General features: G+C 27.8%; 1 protein-coding gene across 1 annotated transcript in view; it reads right to left on the reverse strand.

Annotated features, from left to right (window-relative positions):
• The window catches only part of LOC111623956 (3-hydroxyisobutyrate dehydrogenase, mitochondrial-like), a 32,317-nt gene extending 13,703 nt beyond the window's left edge, over nt 1-18,614 (reverse strand). The window contains exons 1-4 of the mRNA XM_023366698.1: nt 18,500-18,614; nt 17,165-17,435; nt 8,262-8,383; nt 5,350-5,560 (exon numbers count right to left, since the gene is read on the reverse strand). Of these exons, the coding sequence (XP_023222466.1) occupies nt 5,350-5,560; nt 8,262-8,383; nt 17,165-17,435; nt 18,500-18,599 (704 nt within the window). The 5' untranslated portion in view covers nt 18,600-18,614. The remainder of the gene's footprint in view (nt 1-5,349; nt 5,561-8,261; nt 8,384-17,164; nt 17,436-18,499) is intronic.
• Nucleotides 18,615-20,450: the final 1,836 nt, after the last annotated feature.

Below are 20,450 nucleotides of genomic sequence, written 5' to 3' on the forward strand. Positions count from 1 at the left end.
TTTAAACACTTAATATTTGGTTTCACCCCCTTTGGCTACAAACTTAAAGAACTTTTTTTAGGCATGGAGTTTATTACTTTTTTAATTGTTCATTCTTAATTTCATCTCATGTATCCATTATTGCAATTTTCAATTGATTTACAGTTTCATATTGTTTCCCATTTTGATAAACAATTCCTGCTAAAATCCCCCATAAATTTTCAATTGGATTTAAATCTGGACTACATGAAGGCCAGTTAATATTACATCAACATTTTCTTTTTTAAAGAAATTTTTTGTTGACATTAGGACATGAATGGGAGCATTATCTTGTTAAAACTACCATTTATGACCTCCAATTAAACCACCAAATGTGATCATATTTTTGTCAACAAATACTAAATTAGTTTTACCTTCCAATCCATCCTATTTACCTCCAAATCTATCCCAAATCATTATAGACCCATGGCTTATTTTAAATCTGCTTTCTCTTCTTAAATCGGCCAATAATATGAAAACCCATCAGGGCCATATAAATTAAACTTCTCATCATTAAACATTATTTCTTGCCATTCTTCAGTCCATCCTATCTTGTCTTTAGCCCAATTTAAATTCATTGATATGTGTTTAGCAGTTAAAGGTAGTTTCAACTTCATTTTTAAATATTTTACATTGTCATAGTTTTTTAAAGTTCTCCAAAGAGTTGCATGAGATACATCTATTGGTATTTCAGCAGCAGCTTGCCTTGCTAACATCTTTTTAATTTATAAGCTTCAAAACTTCTATCTCATTCTTGGATGTTAAACATGATATATGTTGAATATATAAAAAATGGATATTTGTGAAAAAAATTTATGCTGCTTTATGAAATGTAAAAAACCTGATAAAATAATTAAAGTAATGATAAAAAATAATTAATATTTCCAGTAATAGTTTCAAATTAAATTTTTAAAAAGCAAAATTTATGGTGTTCTTATACTTCGGTAACAGACTGCAGAACCAACCCTATTTTTAGAAGTATAAAATAGAGAGGTTGAGGTACACATATCAGCACAAAATGTGTACGGCTGACGGTCCAAGCGCCGCCATCTGGCAATTCTACATAATCGATAACGGCATTCGCTTTGTGTAGAATGGTGAGTACAAGATCAATTAAACTTCTTCATTTTTTTTCTTTTTGGGGTTAAAATTATGACCTATTTTATTAAGATAACAATTATTTAAGCATTTACGAATAGCATTGTGAAGAAACAGACGATTTTAATTCAGAAATTTTTAATTATTCAATTTTTTAGCAAGTGATGTAAAGTGTCGATAACATTTTTATAGCTGTGTTCATAAAATCGCTTATCATAGTTTTCTTTTCAGAAGCAAGACTGAACCAAGATAGAGAAGAAAGAAGAGTGTTTTTAGAAAAATTTGATTTAGAGAGAAAAGAAAGAGAAGCATTATTAGAAATACTTTTGAAAACTTTGGATAAAAATTGAATAAAATTTTTATAAAATTGAAAAAATTCTTTATTTATTTATTGGTTACATTCTAACTATTTGTCCAATTTGGGGGTAAACAATTAAAATAATCTGATGTTGCACTACTGTATAAGCATGTGTGACAGTTTGTAAGTAGTGCACCAACAATATACAGTTTATCAATAGACTGAAGATACAATTTCAATTTTTTTTTTTAAATCTAGAAAAGCAAATATCTGAATTATTTTCCCAAATACCCATTCCACACACTCTCTTACTGAACTCATCCTGGAATTAAATACTTGTTGCTCGGGTGTTAAGCTAGCACCTCGGAATGGTGTAATGAGGTGTTGACGCAAAGGATAACCAGAATCTCCATATAAAACAAATTGGGTCCCGTTCTCAGAACAAGGAATCGCAGCCAAATGCTCTAACAAATTAGATTCTCTTAACATTCCACTGTCGTGACGTCTTCCTTCTATTGGTCCAAATAAATTAGCAATCATACCATCGGGTGTAACCACTGATTGAAATTTCAAACAATTTATACGTTTATGGCCACTGAATACCACCCTTTGATGTGTTTTTGGTCGACAAATAGGACGTGCCGTTCCATCTATGAACCCCCAACAATTTGTCAAAGGAGCACCTTTTGCTGTTATTACTTGGCTAAATAAATTTAATTTTTCTCTTGTTAGTTTTATCTCGTTGATATTCAATAACAATTTGGAATGGCTATTGTATATGATATTTACTGTTTCATGCACAAATCGTGAAAGTTCATTTTTTGATCTCCCCAACAAAACAGAAATATCATCAAGTCTATTAGGATAAACTAATCTTCGTAATAAAATACATAATGCATCAATTCCAAGTGAACGTGATCCATTTTCACAAATGATTACAGATGGAAAGCGTAAAGCAGAATGCAGATGAAACAAATCGTCTCTTAAAAATACGTAAATATTAAAAATTTTATAAGTATTATTCTTTTTTTTTAAGTATTTACTTTAATTTATAAATATATCACTTACCGAAAAGAAAACAAGCAATCAGAATCAGTCATTTTATTTAAATTTATTCTTGCTTTTGTCACAGGTAGATCTTTAGTGATATGATATAATAAAACGGCTTCTTCATCTCTATCATACTGATCCAACAATACTAATACCTCATCACTAGACTACAAATATAATTTTAATTAAATGCTTAATGTGGGAAAAAAAAAAAAAAAAGTGAACACAGCCTTTGAGTTTCCGTGATCACTTCACATTACATTAAAAATATTAAATAATTAAATCAGACAAAAAATTAACGTTTAAATATAATCAGACAAAAAAACGTTTAAATATTTAAAAGTTCGGAACACAGCTGTATTCGATTATTAGAATCCTTCAAAAGATAGAACTGTTTTGTAATGTTTCATCCTGAAGAGGGCCTCTAAAAAACGGCCGAAAACGTTAGATTATTAAAATATTTTGACTGCTGGAAGTAGTATTGAGGTGTTAATTGTTGTTTGTAAATAATTAAATAATTTTTGGATTAAAATCATCTGTTTCTTTACAATGTTATTCATAAATGCTTAAATAATCGTTATTTTAATAAAATAAATCATAATTTTGACCCCAAACACAAAAAAATGAAGACGTTTAAACCGATCGTGTACTCACCTAGCTACACGTAGCAAACACCATCATCGACGGTCCAGAACTGCCAGATGGCGGCGCTCACCCGTTAGCCGTACACGTTTTGGGCTAAATACGTGCGCCTCAACCTCTCTAATATATCAAAATTAAAGGCTGATATATATATTGACTCCATATTTATATTTAAAAACTAATAATATATCTAACTTACCATGTAGAGATCAATTAAGAACTACTGATAAACATGTTAGAAACTTCTATGCTTTACCATCATTATGTCATAGATTATAGAACAGATCATTATGTCAAACTTCATTTTGCCACTTTGACCATTCAAAATGAAGTTATATCTGAATCATATTCTATTTTGAACAACCAAATGACAAAACAGGATAAAGTTTTATGATGTAAAGATCTGAAGACTGATCTGAAGTCTGTGTTATCATATAACAAAGAAATTTAATTAGTTAAATTTACTTTCATTTAAAAGACATTTATTTAAAACTTCCTCACATATCTGTCATCAACAAAAGTAATTGCTTTTGCTATCCAGAAAAAATTAAATTAAGAAACAGATATAAAAATTATAAAGTACTGATTAAAAATTAATTATTTGTTATCAATGCTTTATTTTTTACATTAGCAAAGTAATTACTTTTGTTGTTTAATCTGAAACATTTAAAATATAATATAAATCAATATATGTTAAAGTATATATTAGTATTTAATCAGAATTAAAATAAATGCTTATTTAAAGCATTTGTTTTAGCTATTTTGTTCTTTTAATTTAAAATGGGAAAAAACAATAATTAATGTATATATATACCAAAACTAAAAGTAGTTTTTTCTGTATCCAAATACTATTTTGTTTTTCTCCTGTAGATATTAAAAATAACACTTAACAAAAGTACTTGGTTTTAATAGAAATCACATTTGCACCATCTTCAAGATTATCAAAAATATTTTATATTTTAATTACTAAAACAAATGAGGCAGAAGAGCAATTGAGAGTAACTTTGTGATTGTTTTTATTTTATATTTCTAAAAGTAAGCTTATTTTGAAAAGTAATAATTATATTTCATATTCTTAGGTTATAAATTACTTTGAAATGTATCATGTTTGAATGACTAAGCACTTTAAAGAAGGGAGGATGTTTCTGTAAAACTTAACAGCATATAATTTTTACAAAACACATTGTAAAAATCATATAAATAAAATTTAAGCAAAACAGAAATGAGCTTCTAAAGAATAAACTGATTCACATAAAACAATTTTTGGTTGAATCATTTATATTGGATATTCTAAGTATAAATTTTTCAATTTATTAAATAATTAAATTTAAATAAATGAGTTTCTAATAATAAATTATTTTTACTATTATTGTTTATGCAGTAATAATTTCATGCTTTTTAAAAGTTACATACATTTTTGTAAAAAAATTGCAAAGTAATGTCTGATTTTGGTTTTTTTGCACTGCATGGTTAGCTAAATGCCAAAGTATCTTCTTGCCACATATTGGTATGATATAGCAAGTTACAACTTAAATTCACTCACTCAGTTCCATCTGTATTCAACATATCATGTCATGTTGTTAAGAATGTTTTATGTGATCCAATAGTCACATAATTCACCAGTACCAAAAAGACAATGATCGCAAATTTACCTATAAATTAAAAATATTCTTATACTACTATTTAAAGATTGCCTACCATAGGAAATTCTTAACTGCATTTATTTTACTAGTCAATCAGTTCATTTATTTTTTTTAGTACAAAAAACTATTAGATTTAAAGGCACCAGACATCAGTAAAAAAAAATAGATTGATAAATAAATAAATAAATATAAAGACAACATATTAAAATATAGTGTGCAAATTTATAATGAATAAGATACAAATATTTGCATTGTATAAGTGTGTCAAACCTGCATGCTGTTGCATTTTATATAATTAGGTGTGCAATTTTAGAGATTTTATATTATGATTTTTCATTATTTAAAAATATTAATGTATATTAATAATTACAATTCAAATAATAATAAATTATATTGGTCATAAGTTTGGATGATATTCTAGTTGAATGTAAACAGGAAACTGCATTCTGAATTACTATTGTTATAATTTTTTTAGGTTAATGTTTATTTAAATTAATAAAATAATCTTAGAATATTTAAAAATTATTTTCTGTTTCATTCATACATGAGTATACGTATTTTAATTTTTCATATTTTAATAAGAAAATAAAAACCAATTACCTTATTCCTAAATTCATTGATTCTGCTGTACCAATCATAGATATTGCTAAGGCCATATTGTTACAAATCTTAGCTGCTTGACCTGTTCCAATATCACCACAATGTATAACATTTTTTCCCATACATAACAATAATTCTCTCGCAGCTTGATATTCAGTTTTTTTACCTCCTACCATAAATGTTAATGTACCATCTTTAGCTGCAATTACTCCTGAAAATAACAAACAAAGAATTTGAATTTGAATATACATACAGGTAACCCCCATATAACATGGGAGTTATGTTACAAAAAATTTCCATGTTATGCGAATCTGTGTTATACGAAACAAAGAACTAGTACGAAAAGGAGGGTTAGGTTCCAAAAATTAAAAAAACGTGCTATTATATTTTCATAATTAAGATATATATCTTTATTAAAATTTTCTTAAACGATACATATTAATATAAATTAAACAATGTTTTCTTCGTCATCACTAAGCACTATTAACCGAGGGAGTTTTCTTTTTGGCAAGATATTCTTATCCTCTGAGCCTTTTCTGCATTATCTTCAGATCCATACTCTACATTTTGCAAAAAATATGTTATTTTAGATTGCTTGCTTTTAGTTAAAAGATCTTTATAAATTTCCTTATATGGTGCTAAGCACTTATGAAAAATAAAGCAATATGGAATAAGGAAAAACATCTGGCAACACAAAATCAGAAGCGTCAAGATCTGGCAACACTGAAACAAGTTTTGAGAAGGATTGTGTATATCGACAGGAGGTGGAAAAGAAACTTTACATACTTAAGTACTAATAGTTCACGAAAATAATAATTTTCGTGAACTATTAGTACTTAAGTATGTGAAAATTTATTACATTTCATGTTATACGAGGGTTTTACCCAATTCTCGAACTGTATTAGAATGAATCTGTGCTACAGAAGTGCCCCGTTATAACCGGGTTACCTGTATATACATATAAGTCAATTTCTTACTCAATTTATCAACACAAATATTTTGCTTTTCTGCTATATTGTGTATGCCACTTTATATTACTATGTTTTTATTATGTCTGTAATTTGGCTGTACATTATTACTTTATTTTAAACAGCAGAAACCTTAATTAACCAGTGCCAATTTTTAATTTAATGAGTAATTTGGAGCTTTTTTGAAAAACCATCTTCAGGTTCTTTTAACATAACTATGCAAAATAAAAATAATTAAATATTAAAAACAGCACAAAGTATCAAACTTCCTATAAATACTTTTAAAAAAACATCAATAATTGCATTCTATCATCCAAATTCAAATAAAAAATTCACGTGTGTTAGAACTATTTAAAAACTGGAAGTTTAAGTGTGTACACATGTGTGATGAAATCAACTGAATTTAGATAGCAGAATTCTGTTATACATTTGTGAGATCCTAATTGCCTCTTACACGTCGAGTTGGTAAAACTCGCCCACTTTGTCTTTTAGATAGCTTTCTATAGATGGCGAGAGGGTGAGCAAGTCGGCAGGCATCCTTTCAAAGACAGGAGACAGGTTTAACAATTAATAACAAAGCATTTATTGATTAACTAACTCTAGATTACAGAAGACTATATAAATGCTAAGATTAAATGCAGTGATGCTATACTATTTATACAAAATGGGCAACTAATCTCAAAACTATGTCACTTGCCTAATCTCTAGTTCAAGAGAGAGTTTTTTCAAGTTCTAATAGCTCCTAAATACCTCTCGGGCATAACGGACAGCCAATATGGCAAACATCCTCGGTATCTTCCAACCGAGGATGTTCACCAATGGAAGAGGTAAGAATCCTCGGTATCTTCCTACTGGTGTCTTCTCCCTTTTTGCTGGATCAGGTCTGCTATATGAGGTGGCACTATCACCAATTATAACTTCCTATGACAAATTGCCCCAAGCTTCCGGTAGCTTGCACTTTTATACTATTGTTGTGGGAAAGTTGTCACATGATTGTCAAATGCTGATGCTGACACAGCATTTTTTACTGCTAAGTGTCAACTTTCCCACTGACTTGTTTTTACAACCGGTGACCTCTGATGTAATTTCTACCTCTCCGTTTTTTTCTAATGAAGATGTTTACATTTTGAAAACAATTAACATTAATTTTTGATTTTAAGAGCCCTGTAAAGATCCACGGGCTCACATATTCTTTCGAAATTATTTAAAGGAAGTTTGATATTTTGTAATGTTTTAAATAATATATACAAAAAAATTTAAACAACATTAAAAGAACTTAAAGATAACCTTTTAAAAAGTCATTCAATAAATTAAAAAATTGGTTCTACTTAGTAAAAATTTTTATTATTTAAAATCAATATCTGTTTGTGACTAGTTTAATTTTACCTAAACATTGCATCATGGTTGTTAATTTCAATATTACACAAATAAAAAAATGTATTTAATAAAAATTAACATTTTATTAATAAAATTATCTATGCAATAACTTGTAAAGTAATTTTAACATTTTATGTTTAATCAACTGACTGATAATTCCAAATTTTATATAAATAATATGCATAAAATCAGTCATTTTATCACGGAAGCTGGATATTTTTACAATGAAGAATTCATTTAATTAATTTATTTTCTTAAAAGACAAAAAACCTATTCCAGCAACAATTTTTTAATTTTATCTAATGCTTTCGACTATCTTTGTAGCCATCGTCAGGATTGAACACTTTGAATAAAATTCTTTAACATTAAAATATTTAAACATTAAAGAATTTTATTCAAAGTGTTCAATCCTGACGATGGATACAAAGATAGTTGAAAGCATTAGATAAAATTAAAAAATTGTTGCTGGAATAGGTTTTTTGTCTTTAAGTATTTACAACAATCCAGTTGAAGCTCAATATATAACTTATTTTCTATAGAAAATTTTAATAATTTAAAAAATGTTACCTCCTGATACTGGAGCATCTAAAAACACAGCACTTTTATTTTCTACTAAAGTTCCAATTTCTTGAGATACAGCAGGGTCAATTGTACTACTGTCTACAAGCAATGTTCCAGGCTTGACCTGTCTAAGAAGCAAAATTCCATATTATTAGATTAATATTATGCAGATAAAACTAAAAATAAACTTTATAAAGACCAATAATTATTGTACCGTACTTTCACACCTAACAAAATAAAAAAATAGCAGACTAGATTTTAAGTACAAAAAAAAATACTAAATTTATAAGAGATTTCTTCTTTACATATATTTGAGACATTTTGAAATAAATACAAGCCTACATCAAGTGCTCATAGTTAAATAGACCTAATTCTTATTGTCAATATATAACACTTTCAGATTTATATTACAAGTACCATTTACAATTATCCCTTTCTCTGCATTTAGTATGGGGTAATTGTAAATGCCAAATTTCTGTGACACACAGCCAAAACAGAGATAAATATTCTACTTTACTGTTCTCTTTTACTAATTAATATAAAAATTTGGCACAAATGATGGCAGCACTTGCATTTCTAAATGACACCACCTAATGCTGAAAAAGAAAAAAATAAAGAAAATAAAATCTTAAATACAAGCATCAAACCATAACGAAGACCTTCATAAATAAATTACTTTCTGTACTTTTAAAGAACACCAGATTTTCAAATTATGCTGTACTGTACAATAATAGACAGAAAAAACCCCAGGCAACAATAGTTTATTAACTAAAAAATTTACAAATTCTTACTTTAGTATTTCAGTGTTTACATTTTTAGTCACTATAACATTGAAATATTTTTGCTATGTTTTGCTTTCAATAAAAGTAACTGAAACAATGAAAATCTTAAATATAATTAAAATAAAATGCTGAAAAATTTTCAGATAAATCTTCAAATAAAATTAACTTTAAAACAAATTACTGGTATTAAGTTAAAAATGTTTTAATATTTTTCAAAATGTATGTATTCCGGTATATATATACATATACACTGTATTTACTTGCATATAAGATGAGGTTATTAATCATTTTTCACAGTTTCAAATTTCTAGCTCATCTTATACGCGCGAGCAAAAGATTCTTTGTGTTTTTGCAAATAATTTTGTGAACTGTGTATTTGCATTTTTTACTGGATGCTTAACCTCTTGTATTTAAAAACATAAGTATTTTATCTGGGCCATTTGAATCATCCTTGTGTATTATCAGAAGTAAAGATGAATAGCAATAGGAGAAGCAAAGCTTTTGAATTGAATTCCAGATTGAAATTCCAAAATCACACTGATCCCAATATAAGATTTAATCCTTTCCCACACAAAAGCAGATAATTATTTGGAAATCAGAATTCAGAGAAACTCATAAGTGTAATCGACAGAGAGCAAATTCAACTGTTAAAAAGTAGCAAAAAAAAAAAAAAAAAAAAAGTTCCTCATTGTCCAGATTTTACAAGATTTTTCATTAAAGTTTAAAATACCAGTAATTTTTGCAGGACAATGTGTGCATTTATGTTCATTTGATATTTTTATTAAAATTAGAATTGTTTATTAAATCTAAATTTTTTTATTTTGATCTTTAAATTCACACACACACACACACACACAAGTTGAGTTCCATTAACAAATAGAAGTTATTATAAGTTTAAAGTTTTGCTCTCAATTAAATTTAAAATGTTATTGTCAAATACAGCTTAAAAAGATGAGGTATTTAATCAAAGATTTAATTTGAGTTGCTGTCATTCAACTTCAAGGTAATGCTAGCTTTAAGAAATTAAGAACCATCAGTAAACAATGAATTAATTTTACAATGTAACTTTTAAAAGGAGAATTTCAAATAAATAAATTACAAATAAGATTGGAATATTTTTCAAAATTAATATCTAAACAGTATAAATCAAAACCAATTTAAGTTTTCAAATGGTCATTAAAAATTAATTTTTGATTTTATCCCATAAAAAGGTTTCTACATCAAAAGTAAAACTGATACATCAGCAAAGAAATATTAAAACATTTCTCATTTCAAATTCAAAATTTGTGTTTTACAGTAATGATTCTAAGCATTTTAAGAACTTTGAGTTTTTAATCTAACATTCTATTCAATCAAAGTACAATATCTAAAATCCAAATTGTTATTATTAATTATTAATATCTAAATAAAATATAAGTTGTATAGGCTAATGAATTCCTAAACAGCCTTCAGTAAGCTACAGTGTAATCCATACATATCTAACATTTGAAAAAAAATGTCATTTAATTAAACATATTATTATTATTAATTTTAATTATTTAAAACTAAATTGGTGTAAGCATAGTGAAATTAATCAATCATTTGTCATATGCATCCAACTCTTCTAAGTAGAAACTTTTTCTCAACACTGTCAACACTCAACAAGTGTTACTACAGTAGAACCTCGAAAACTCGGCACTCGATAACCCGGCACTCCGGATAACTCGGCCACACCCTGGCAGGGCAAAAAAAATCCTTAGTTAATTAATTTTCATGATAAAGATAGCTTTATGCCTCATAAAGTAATAATAGACCTCATAAAGTAATAACAGACCTCATAATTTTTCTGAGGTCTGTCTTATCAGGTAAATTACTGTACAGTATATTCATTAATTTTCATTTTCATGTAGTAAAGGCTCTAGGCCTTCATAAAAGACGTACTTTTCCTTTGTTTAAGGGTATTTGGGCAGTTTATTCTCTGTTGTATTCTCAAGTAAATAATACATACAAGTACAGTACAGTATTTTCTGAGGAAACACTCATACCTATTTTTTTAAACCCCATTCCCGATAACCCGGCATTTTCACAAACTCTGCCACTCTTCGGTCCACATTAGACCGAGTTTTCCAGGTTCTACTGTATCTGTTTATGTCATAACTTGCCACAGTTATCTTATTATGCAAGATGGTTTAAATTCACAAAATACTTTTTCTAAATACTATGTGCTGAAATTGGGGTGTGTCTTATATGTCCCTGCATCTTTTATGCCACAAAAATACTGTATTTTTGTATATGTATATATATATAAATTTTATTCATAGAATATTTTTACTCATTTTACTCATAAAGCACTATAATTGATATATAGGAAAAATTAATAAATAAAAAATGAAACGTGTATGTATTATAACAAAAAACATAAATCATATGAAATTGAAAAAATGATTTATAAAAAATTGTGGGTTAAAATTAAGTCCACTTGTCATTTCTAAACAAAAGTATAATAAAAAATAAATTTAAATTACTGCAATAAGAACAATGCAAAAGTTACATCCTATTGTTAATTAATTTTTATATTCTTAAGGTGCACGAAATGTAACATTTGTGTAGTTGGGACAGGCTTGCGCATGTGCTACAAATGATGCAGTGAGTGTTCATCATGATCCACTGGCTGTTGGTTTTCCTACAAACACTAAGGGATTCACAGTTCCAACTGAGTTGTTGTTTGTAGCAGAACAAATTCCTCATTAACATGAAAACCTTGTCTGAAGAATGTTTATAAAAATTATAGTAATCCTAAAGATTTAAATTATTACGGCAAAAACTAGAAAATGCATGGAAAGAAACCTCAGTAAAATGCATCCTCAAAAACACTAAACTAAAATGAGATCACTAGGCCATTTTCTCATGTCTTGCTCAGTTTACCAGCAGTTCACAGGATGTTCACAGCATGCTTGAAATGCAGATTTTGCTGTGAGCATGCTATGACAATTATATTACAGATTCAGCTCACCTAATGTGTAAGCATCTTTATATATAATTAAATATAGTTATCATAATATATCATAATATCTTAATATAGTTAACATAAAATATCATAATATCTTAATATAGTTAACATAAAATATTAAAATTAATAGCATTGAATTAAATAATTTAAAATAATAGTTCAGTTTTAAATTAAACAATTAAATCATATTAAATGGATAGTTTTAAACTGAAATCATCTATTTCTTTTGAACGTATAAATACGACAAAAATGAAACAATATTCAATTTAATGTTATATTTATTTATAAAACAAATTTGGTAAAAATGCCAAATTTATTTGTAATTTGTAATTAATATTTTCAAAATATTGTCTGATTATTTATGGCAATTGTAGGTGTCTACTTGCTAAGCATTGGGTTTTGGTAGATATTTACATTTTATATTTATTTAAAGTAATATGAATGTAAATATATGTTTTACAATAATTTTTTTATTTATATTGATGCTAATTAAGTCAATTAAACTATAAATAAATATATCCAAATAAACAACATAATCAATGAATTTTAAAATCAGAACATAAGTTTACACTTCTATATTCATGGATAATTTAAATACAAGCAACCTGATATGATGCCAAATTTGTTCTGTGGAGAACACACTTATTAAGTGTTTTATTTTAGTTGTGTAAATTTAACATTCTATATCAAAGTATTGAAATATTTTCTACAAAATTTTAATGAAACAAGATAATTAATGAACATATTGATGTGGAAAAATGTTTACATGCAACTCTACTATCTTCTTAAAATATAGAATTATTCTTTAGAAAATCTATATCAATTTTGTGCTTAATTCTAAGGAATATAAAAGAGAACAAGAATAAATCAAGTAGTATAAAATTATATGACATTTTCTACTCCTTAATATAAACTGAATTATCCAACTTATCTGATCTTAAAATATCTAAATCTAAATAAAAATTGTAGATTCAAATAAAATTAAAATAGAATAGAAAAATAAGTAAATAATTAGTTGCTGATTCTTATAATGCTAATATTAGACAGTAACAGTTTATTGCAATTTAATAAAAATTATTTATTTCATGATAAAGTCAATTTATATTTTATCGAATAAAATTATATCATTAATAAAAAAATTAAACTGATACAGGATTCATATTAGATCTAAAATATTTTAAGCCATTTTGACTTATAGATCATAAAAATATGAATGAAGTACAAAGAATCATGAGTCAAATTTAAAAATTTATTTCCTGGTAGTCATTGATCTCATATAATTAAATACATATTTATTAACATTTGATACAGATTCCTTACTTACAATAATACAAATCTTAATTTAAAGTATAATAGCTGAGAATATTACAAAATAAAATAAATTATTCTTTTTTTCTGCTTCCATATGTTCAAATACTTCAGTAGCTTTGCATTTGGAAACTGAAAAACTGATGGCCAATTAAGTTGATTTAAGCTTTCAGTTTATTTACATTTTTACAAAATTTTATAATTTACAAGAATTAATTATAAAATATCTTAAATTATTTTTCATTCCTGATAGTTATTTTGCTGTGTCAATTTACAAAATTAATCCATTCCTATAGATCATTTGTTATAGGTTTTTGTTCATTATGTACTAAATACCTTTAATTATTTAATAACGTAAATATAATTGATAAAATTAAACGACTGAAATATAGTAGTATGCTTACTTATTGTTAATCAATACTAATATTATAAAGAGGTAAAGTTTGTAAGTTTGGATGTAGGAGGTAATCTCCGAAACTACTCATCAAATTTCAAAAATTCTTTCACCAATATTTAGAATGAACCTTCAGGGTAGACATAGGCTGTATATTATTCTGTTAAACATTCATATAAATTAAAAGATATCATCTAGGTAAGCGTTATATTTTTGATGTCAGTGGGCGGCAAGGGGCAAGACGCATATGTAATACAAGATAGGTAATCACGCAGCACAGTCGCATGGTTGGTGAGATACACAGTGCACATGTCCGAACTTGTATATTATATAGATGTTGAAATTCCCCTCCCGCAGGGAAGAGGGACAAAATTAAGGCTTACCGTGAAGAACTTGGCTTCTATTATACTATTTTAGATGTGGTTTTTTGCGTTTTAATAGCGTATGTCACTAAGAAAGTACACTAAGAAGGGATTTTTCGAAATTCCTTCCCACAGGGAGTGTTATACATTTCTAATAGATACATTTTGAGCCACAGCAACACACGGTAGGGTACAGCTAGTAAATAATAAACTTTTACCTATCAGTAGTTTCATTAAATTCAGATAATTAAACTGTCAAAAAAATTTAGGAGCCTAAAATACTTGTGAAACCTTTATCGTTTGGACCACTTAAAAAGTAGTCCAATTCCCAAATTTTTGCATTATCTAAAGCAGTGATTCTCAAAGTGAGTTCTGCAGAACCCTTGGGTTCCACGAAGTAAGGTCAGGGGTTCCGTAAAGCTACATTGAAAAGCAACATTTAATCATAACATAAGAAATCGGTACTGTACATATCATATCTTATGATGTCAATGAATTTCCACTGACAGCAAGTGTTGCCAGACTAGAATATTCAGAGTTGGCAACACTGGTGATGGCTGGCTTTGTCGGTTAGTTATGCACCAACTCTCGTGCAGGAAGGTTGTGCTGCTCTACTGTTACCACAAGCATTTCTTCTACTCAACAAATTATTTTTACTATTTTTAAAGCCCTACAATGGATCGATGGTTAAAAAGAATTAGTAAAGCAATAACATCCAAAGAAGATACAGAAAAAGGTGAACTTGCAAAGGAACAATCTGCAACTACTAGTTCAAAAAACACGGAATATGTTCCCTCTTGTTCTGAATGGCAGCCATGGAAAAAAGAAACGCAAGTATGATCCTCAGTATTTGTCATATGGCTTTACTAGCACTGGTGATGAAGAAGCCCCAGATGCCATTTGTATACTTTGTCACACAAGATTAGCTAACAGTTCGTTGGCACCAGCAAAGGTGCAAAGACACACGGAGACCAGGCATAGTGTCTATAAAAATAAAGATAAATCTTTTTTTGAAAGGAAACTTGAAAGTTTCAATAAAACTATAAATTTCATGGTGAAGAAATGCAGAACAGACAATGAAAATGCAACTGAAGAGTCATAATAAAGCATCTTATCATATTTCTCTTCATGGCAAAGCAACACTATTGGTGAATCATTGATAAAACCTATATTGAAAGATGTACTGTAGTTTCATGTGTATTTGATGAAAACTCTGCTCAAAAGGTTGAATCTATATCTCTATCTAATGATACGGTGTCAAGGCGTATTGCTGATATTTCTGATGACATTGAAACCAAACTTATTTCACAATTGCATGCATGTGATGCTTACGTGTTGCAAGTGTTACGTGTTGTTGTATGGCTGGACTGGCAATTCTACTTGTGTTTGGTAGATATGACTTCAATAAAACAATTGAGGACAATTTGCTTTTCTGTAAGAGTTTAGAGCTTCATATCACAGGAAAAGATATATTTAATTGTGTTGATAATTATATAACAAATCATGGTATTGGTTGGAATAAATGCATTTCAGTGTGCACTGATGGAGTGAAGGCTGTGATGGGGAAATTATCTGGTGCTGTAACTAGACTAAAAAATGTTGCAAAAAACTGCAGCAGTAATCACTGCATTCTTCACAGATACACATTAGTGACAAAAAATTTCTGCTTCATTAAAGCTAGTTTTGGACAAAGCTGTGCAAATTATCAATTTTATTAAGACTCGGCCATTACAATCAAGAGTATTTAAAACTTTATGCGAAAATATGGGTAGCCATTAAACGACTCTTCTTTTACATACAGAAGTAAGGCGGCTTTCAAGAGGAAATGTGCTGATGAGAATGGTTGAATTGATAAAAGAATTGCAGTTTTACTTTCTTCAACATAAATTTAATTTGTCTGATAGATTAAGAAATAATGTATGGCATGCAAAACTTACATATTTAGCAGATGTTTTTTCAAAATGAATGAAACATGCCTATCTCTACAAAGAAAAGAAACAAACATTTTTCTAATTCAAGATAATATGATATCTTTATCTCGTAAATTACAGTACTGGATTTTAGAAGTAGAGCATGGTAATTTTGACTGTTTTCCCCTTCTTACTAAATTTCTACAAGAGTCTGAAATGGAATTGGATGCAGAGACACTCAATGATATTAAAGATTGTCTCAACAGCTTATCCACACCTCTTACTGAGTATTTTCCTAACTTGGAGTACAAAGAATATTATTGGGTACAAAATCCATTCACAGTAACAAAAAAACCAACAGGATTTCTGTCAGTGGATTATGAGAAATTTATAGAAATTACATCCGATACTCAGTTAAAGGCTAAATTTGAAGAAGTGCCATCAGATGTATTCTGGGGGAATCTACTTGAAGAATATCCTAAAATATCCAAACAGGCCATAAAAATACTTTTGCCCTTTATGACAACATATTGGTGTGAATCAGGATTTTCAAGATATGCTAGCACGAAAATTAAGTATTGAAGCAGACTGGATGCTGCCCCAGATATGAGAATCCAGTTATCAAAAATAAAACCAAATTTCCAGAGGATACTTATGTCAAAAAACAGATGCATTCATCTCACTAAAATTTGATATTCCAATTTACAATGTTTCAAATAAAATATTTCTTTTATTATAATAAGTAATAATTTAAATAAGGGTTCCATTATATTACAAATAATGCGAAAGAGTTCCATTGCAAAAAAAGTTTGAGAACCACTGATCTAAAGCAATCTGTGTGTGTTCAGCTGTTGTCCATGTTACCAACAATATTGAAAGTTCAGTCATGCACATTTAGTTATATATATATATATATATATATATATATAAGAAAACACAAAATGAAACACTATGTTTTTGTTTGATGCTAATAAGTATATGTCATAATATGATTTATAAATAAATACTAAACTCTTATTATTCAAATATTTAAATTTGCACAATTAATCTGTTATAAAAAAAATTTTATTTACATTTGTTATAATATAGAAAATAAATTGTAACAAATGTAAATAAAATGCTTATAATTTATATTAGAAAACAATTGATAATTTAGTTTCCTACTGCAAAATTCCATTTTCTCCTGTATAAACTTCTTGTACGTGTGGACTAGATGGTAACATAGATATTATTCTATCACATTTTTCTGATACTTCTGCTGGGTGTTGGGCAATAATAGCACCATGATCCGCTAATTTCGTCATTGCCTCAGGATAAACATCATACACTACTAAAGAATGGCCCTTTTCGATGAGATTCCGAGCCATGTGACTCCCCATTTGTCCAAGTCCAATAAATCCAACTGGCACTTTTGATACATTTCTATATGGTAAAACTTGAAAAAGAAAATTATTATTATTGAACAGTTAACAATCAATTATATATTAATAAATCTCACATATTTTAGATAATACTTTAAAGACATTTCATATTCTAATGACTTTTTACTAAATGACATAATTCAAATATTCTATTTGAATATAGACATTTGAATTAAATATTTCAAATAATATTCTGTTTTGTTGGATTAATAATTGCTATTTATTTACGAAATTATTAAATTTTTTAATTCAACATTTCAAGAAGATATTATAAAGTAAGTTTTGAAATTGATTGAAACATGAATTTTTATCATTAAAATTATATATATATATTTGGTTTGTCAATGGTGATTGTAAAATCATGAAGACAAAATTGTGAAAAAAGACAGATTGTGAAGACAGAAAAAATTTTTGTATTAATATATTTTCACTGTGGATTCTTATAGTAAATATAGGTTTATACCACTATCTCAAATGCAATCATGTTTCAGTATCATTTCAGAAAACTTAAAAATTCACCATAACTATTATTTTCCTTTACTCTTATTCAAGTTGAAAATTAGAAGAAAAATTGTAAAGAATTTCACAATTTTTATTTAATTTTTAATCAATAAAGTAACCATAAACTTTAAATAACTATTTTATCTATAAATTTAGCAGACTATAGATAAATGTTTTTGAACTTTGTATTGTGGTTTTACATTAACCCACATTAAACCAGACATATTTACGTCTAGTATAATCCAGTTTAATGTAAATTAGCATTTATATATAATATACAATAGTTATATACACATCTTACTCCTTAATTCATGCAAAATTTAATTACACTGTAAAAAAAACAAGATATTGTTCTATTGATAAATATAACGCTTGTAATTTTATAGATTTTAAAAAATATTGTTTTTTATATAACTGATAAGCAATGACTATAAGAAGCATGAATTCCAGCGTGTCTCGTGTACATCTTGTATATTTCAGCCATGCTGAAATATACAAGATGCGTAAATGCCAGATCTGACTGCACGTATATTATTATTATACAAGATAAAATTTTAAAAAAATATACATATCTTACCCGATATACAATTTGGAGTTAAATACTTTTTAAAACGTCCATCTCCCTTTTTAATTAATCGACTAGAAATTGAGTGAAACCTACAGAACACAGAAGCCATGGCAATTGATGATAAACTCGCAACTGGCGTGTATATATTGCCGCCAAATATTGCTTAATTTGGCATTTCACAATAGAATAAATAACAATTTGTGTAAATAATAATTATTTTTTTCCTTCAAAAAATAATTAATTTTAACAGCTATTTGATAAATTCAAGAATATTGTAGAATTTTTAAATCAGATTTATGTTTTATGTCGAAGAGAACGATTCAAATCTTATCAGAATATTTTCATCTAATTGAAGGAATTTTCCGGGGCAAGCTGTGTGTTCCAATATACGACATATTCCATGTGTTATTAAACATTTATATAATATTTTCTGTTTAGAAATTTATCTTCTCTATGAGATATTTCGGTATACAAAACCTTTGTGAATATTTATCCGAATTTCTTAGATTTTAGGGTATATTCGCTGAAGAATAGCAATATAAAGCATAATTGTTATCCACCAACGATTATCGATGTTAAATGTATGTATATATTTTATAATATTCACATAGGATCGAATCCATTTGTTATAAATACTCCAACTACAAAAATTCCGTGTAGTTTAGCTTCTCCTAGACTATTACGTTTTACAAGGAAAAAATTGGCGCATCGTTGTAAAATGTACGCTTACAATATGTTTAAATCGATTACTTTAACTCAACACACACAAAAAAAATGGTTAAGGCGTTTCCTGTCATTCTTCTATGATCAAAGCATTTCATAGAAGACCGGCGAAAGATTTTTACGAGAAATCTTCGCATGAACTTCGTTGCTGTAATATACTATTCCACTTGATAAAACTAAAATATAAAAAAAAAATTAAAATTCAACATTGAAAAAATGTAATAATGAATATAATGGTAAATATATTCTAAGATAATAACGAAAATGTCAAGTGAACAATGCCATTTGATTATGATAATATGTTTTTCTGATTAAGGTGCAATGAATGTAATCAACCCTGAGATATTGCTAACAGGAATATCCTTTTAAATGTCCATCAGAAAAAAGAACAAAAAACCGGTCTTGACAGTATTTTAGAAAAAAAATCGATAATTTTGTTAAATTACAGAACAAAAGAAAAAAAATTGTTCAGCAGTATATCGTAAACATATTGCTTTGTGTATTTTTAATGAAAATAAATTATTGGGCCAACTATAATGAAAATAGATTTTGTCGCATTTATGGAACATCTGTTGTTAAAAATTTCAGAAGAAAGGAAGCCAATAAGATCAGGTATGCAAAATATAGTAAAAAATCGAAAATTAAATTTAAAAAATAAAATAATAAATTATTGTTTTTCATGTAAGAAAACGCATGTGGTGTGTAAACATTGGAAATCTCAACTTTTTCATTAATATCATTAAAATACATGTATTACTTTCACTGAAGTTATATTTCAACCATTGTTTCTTGTGTTCTGAGTCGTGTTTTAACAATGCATCTGACAGAACGAATTGAGAGATTTTCTATAGTTATCATATGACTAAAGTTGTCAACTCTCTCCAACTCTCTCCGATTCATGGGGAACTTCCAGAATTTGTCAAAATTTTAAATTCTCTACCTTCTGAAATTAGGCCTATTCCCCCCTATTTACTAGATAAGATAATCAAATTTTGGGTATACATTAAACAAACTAAAGGACAAGCGTTTTGATGTTGCTAGCAGTAAGAAATGTTAAATCTCCCGAAATTTTTTATTCATGGAATAAGAAACATCCTCTCACGAGTGTATTTTGAGCCATACTAGTGAGTGTTTTCAATAATATGGCTCAAAATTTGTTAGGGACCCGGGAAGGTAATAACAGGTTGTTACTATAACTTGCTTTTTCAGTAAAAGAATGTCGACGCGAGGTAATGAA

The sequence above is a fragment of the Centruroides sculpturatus genome, unplaced genomic scaffold (assembly GCF_000671375.1).
Source record: "Centruroides sculpturatus isolate CEXI.00-Female unplaced genomic scaffold, Cexi_2.0 scaffold401, whole genome shotgun sequence".
Taxonomy (NCBI): domain Eukaryota; kingdom Metazoa; phylum Arthropoda; class Arachnida; order Scorpiones; family Buthidae; genus Centruroides; species Centruroides sculpturatus.